The 3,225-nt window shown below is 33.6% G+C and overlaps 1 protein-coding gene across 1 annotated transcript in view; it reads right to left on the reverse strand.

Moving 5' to 3' along the window:
- Positions 1–1,277: 1,277 nt before the first annotated feature.
- Positions 1,278–3,225, reverse strand: part of LOC103311817 — a gene marked incomplete at its 3' end in the record, with an annotated part of 2,613 nt that continues 665 nt past the window's right edge. The window contains exons 2-3 of the mRNA XM_008191550.2: positions 2,117–2,228; positions 1,278–1,988 (exon numbers count right to left, since the gene is read on the reverse strand). Of these exons, the coding sequence (XP_008189772.2) occupies positions 1,278–1,988; positions 2,117–2,228 (823 nt within the window). The remainder of the gene's footprint in view (positions 1,989–2,116; positions 2,229–3,225) is intronic.

The following is a 3,225-nucleotide window of genomic DNA, read 5'->3' on the forward strand; positions in this document are numbered from 1 at the left end:
TATATATTATATAGTTATATAAATACATATTATATTTGTTTGTAAATTGTATTTATATTGTAGGTAGTTTGTATTTTTCGTAAATTATTTCATATGTTATGTGATAGGGTTTTCACTTATAGCCGCTCAACATCGGGTCTGCAATCCACAGTAGGTGGATTGCCTACTTGATTTGCTGTAGCATATTGTCTGCGATCCGACGAAGTCGGATTGCCTACCTAGGTGGCTAACTTGAAAGTTAGGTAATCGATTTTGACTTGCTGCTAGACACTCCAACACGGTTTTCGACTTTACACTTTTTACATAAGAAGAAGCACCGGACATGCAACGACACATACTACTCTATCCGCCGCAGGCGGATTGCTAATTTTTTTTCCTCTTAGACAGGTGATGACTGACAACATGCAGGTTTTCGAATTAAAATTTTTTTATACATACAAAAAAGCACCGGATATACGCTGGGGGATGGTATCATTGAATTGTCGATTTTCATAAGCCATGGTAGATTTCTAGGCACTGAAACTGGAATTTTAAACTTTCCTGCCTTACAAACGAGAGCCAGGCCTTATCAGAAATTCTTATCACAAAATCTCCTTCTATATAAGTGTGGCATATATAATTCGACTGTGTCTACAAAATCAGTATTCACTTACAACTAACACGGGGGGCCCGGGGGTCTAACTATATTTTCCGTTCTTCAGTTACCTACGCTACCAACGTGGTCGGCAATCCACCGTAGGTGGATTGCATACCTGGTGATATACGCTTCTCATTATGTCTGCGATTCGATTGCCTATCTATGTGATTTGATGACTGATAGCTAGATAATTGAATTCACCAATCGACTCTACACTTTTTAACAACACAGGAGATCGTATCCAGCCTATCCATTTACAACGTTTGTGACGAATTGCTAGACGCTCTAACTTTTAAACATTCCCGTAAAAACGTCAAGCCTTATCTCCAATCCATATCACTAATCCTTATCACAAATCCTACATTTTCGTCTTACAACTTTACTGTCGTGACTTTTATGATTCCAACGACATTGTCTCCAAAATCGGTATCCACTATCAGCTAGTCCAACGGGCCCCGAGTTACACTTAGAGCTAGTTATATTATAATATATAGATATATAGGTATTGATATATTATATTATTATTAAATACCTAGCATATTGTGTAATTGATAAAAATTTTGTTATCAAAATATCAGCGGCAAAAAGCGCGGTAAAAATAATATTTTGAACGGGCCAATGAAATTGTTTTATTTTATACCTAGTGCCGAGACCATGTACACTTTGGTAATATGCGACCGGTCTACGACTTCTCCCTTATCCTCTAACCACTTTATTATATCTGCCTTTTTTGTATTTGATGTTGGGGCTTTGTCGAGTTTAACTGAATGGTAGGAAGCGTTGTCCATGACAATAACGGAGTTTGGTTTTAGGTGAGGTAGAATGCCCTCCATCCACTCACGAAATGTGTCCCCATTCATTTCATCATGGTAGTCACGTGTATTTTTTTTAGATTCGAAACATAGCAAACCCCCGGGTAGAAAACCGTCTTCTGAGCCGATGTCGAGTACAATGAGCCGTTTCCCTTTGCCCGAAGGATTGACAGCACCTGTCGATAAACCTTTTAGGAATGCGTCCCGGTGAGATTTAATTGTTCCGTCGACCCACGTTTTCGAAGTACAGTCGCTAGCATTTACCCATGTTTCGTCGAGGAAATAAATATGTCGACCCTCTTCCCGGTATTTTTTGATGTTGTCCAAATACATTCTTCGCCACACGACAATCTCAATTTTTTCGGTCATAGCACTATTTCTACTTCTTTTACTATACCGGAAATCTAAGTCTTTCAAAAGGTGAAATAAATTTGTACGTGATATCGGTGGCAAACTGTCGTCGGCGGATACGGCTTGGTAGATTTTATCAACCGTAGGAATTTCACGTCGAAACCATATGCTGTGAACATGCCTACGTACTGCGTTTTTGTCAAAATCATTAAAAAGATCACGAAATGATTTTTTTTTCTAGTTCGTTTTGGTATAGGTACCGTGTGTGTCTCCTTGTACGCCTTAATAATGTTGTGGACTGAACGGTCGCTAATACAAAATACTTCAGATATTTGGTCTCGAATTTTTCTCATGGATATGGCAGGTTCGTCTTGTATAATACATTTGTACATATTTATAACACGGATTCTTAAATTCTCACTTATAATCTGAAATAAAAATATTTAAAAACGTAAGTCTTAATAAAATTGATGTCTTGGAGGACGTATTGGCAGTATTGGGTAGTAGTCTGAATAAAGTGTTCCTGAATAAAGAATGTAGGAAAAAAAAGCCAAATAAAATTTTATAAAAATTAAAAAAATTAAATTTAAGTAATAAACGGTTTTGCTTGTTCAAAATTCAATTGTCAATAATGTGAATGCGAAACACCTTTCAACTTTTTTAAATTATTTTCCGACTAATAGATGAAATTATGAATATTAAGTATAGAGTTCATAATTAATTTTGGTTAATCTATACTAAATTGTATAAATAAAAACAAATTAGTCGTATAGCTAGGTACTGCAATAAAAAATATAAATATACACAACCAGTTAATAAATACTAATATAAATCAAATTTTTAAATTTTAACATAATGATTTTGATGAGAAATTCATTTATACTTATTTTGTTCCTGAAATATCACAAAAATTACAATTCACAATAGTTTATTATTGCCGTTTAGTATAAGGTTCTCTTAAAAAAACAACAACAGACAATTCCATTTAATGTATTTTATATCCTAAAATATTAATTACTTTACCACTAAAAATATATTTATATTATTAATTTATTTACATTCATTCAACTATTAATACAATTTAAAAATGTGATTTATATTAGTAGGTATTTATAAACTGGTCGTGTATATTTTTTATATTTACGAGTGTGAAGTTAGCAATTAACCTAGCCATTGATAAGGAATTTACCATATTGGCCATTACCGCTTTGTACGATGAGTTGCCTATGGTATGCCCCTCATCCAAGTTATAACCACTCGTATAAATCCTCTAGATAGCGCCATAAAATGCATTTTTACCTTGTTATTATTAACCTAGGTTAATACAGCTGTATATTAACTTTAATTATAGTTAAATACTTTTTATAACGTTTTTTATATTTCCTTGTTATACAATAAATATAATACATTATAATATTAAGCATT

The sequence above is a fragment of the Acyrthosiphon pisum genome, unplaced genomic scaffold, assembly GCF_005508785.2.
Source record: "Acyrthosiphon pisum isolate AL4f unplaced genomic scaffold, pea_aphid_22Mar2018_4r6ur Scaffold_20513;HRSCAF=21261, whole genome shotgun sequence".
NCBI classification, from domain to species: Eukaryota; Metazoa; Arthropoda; class Insecta; order Hemiptera; family Aphididae; genus Acyrthosiphon; species Acyrthosiphon pisum.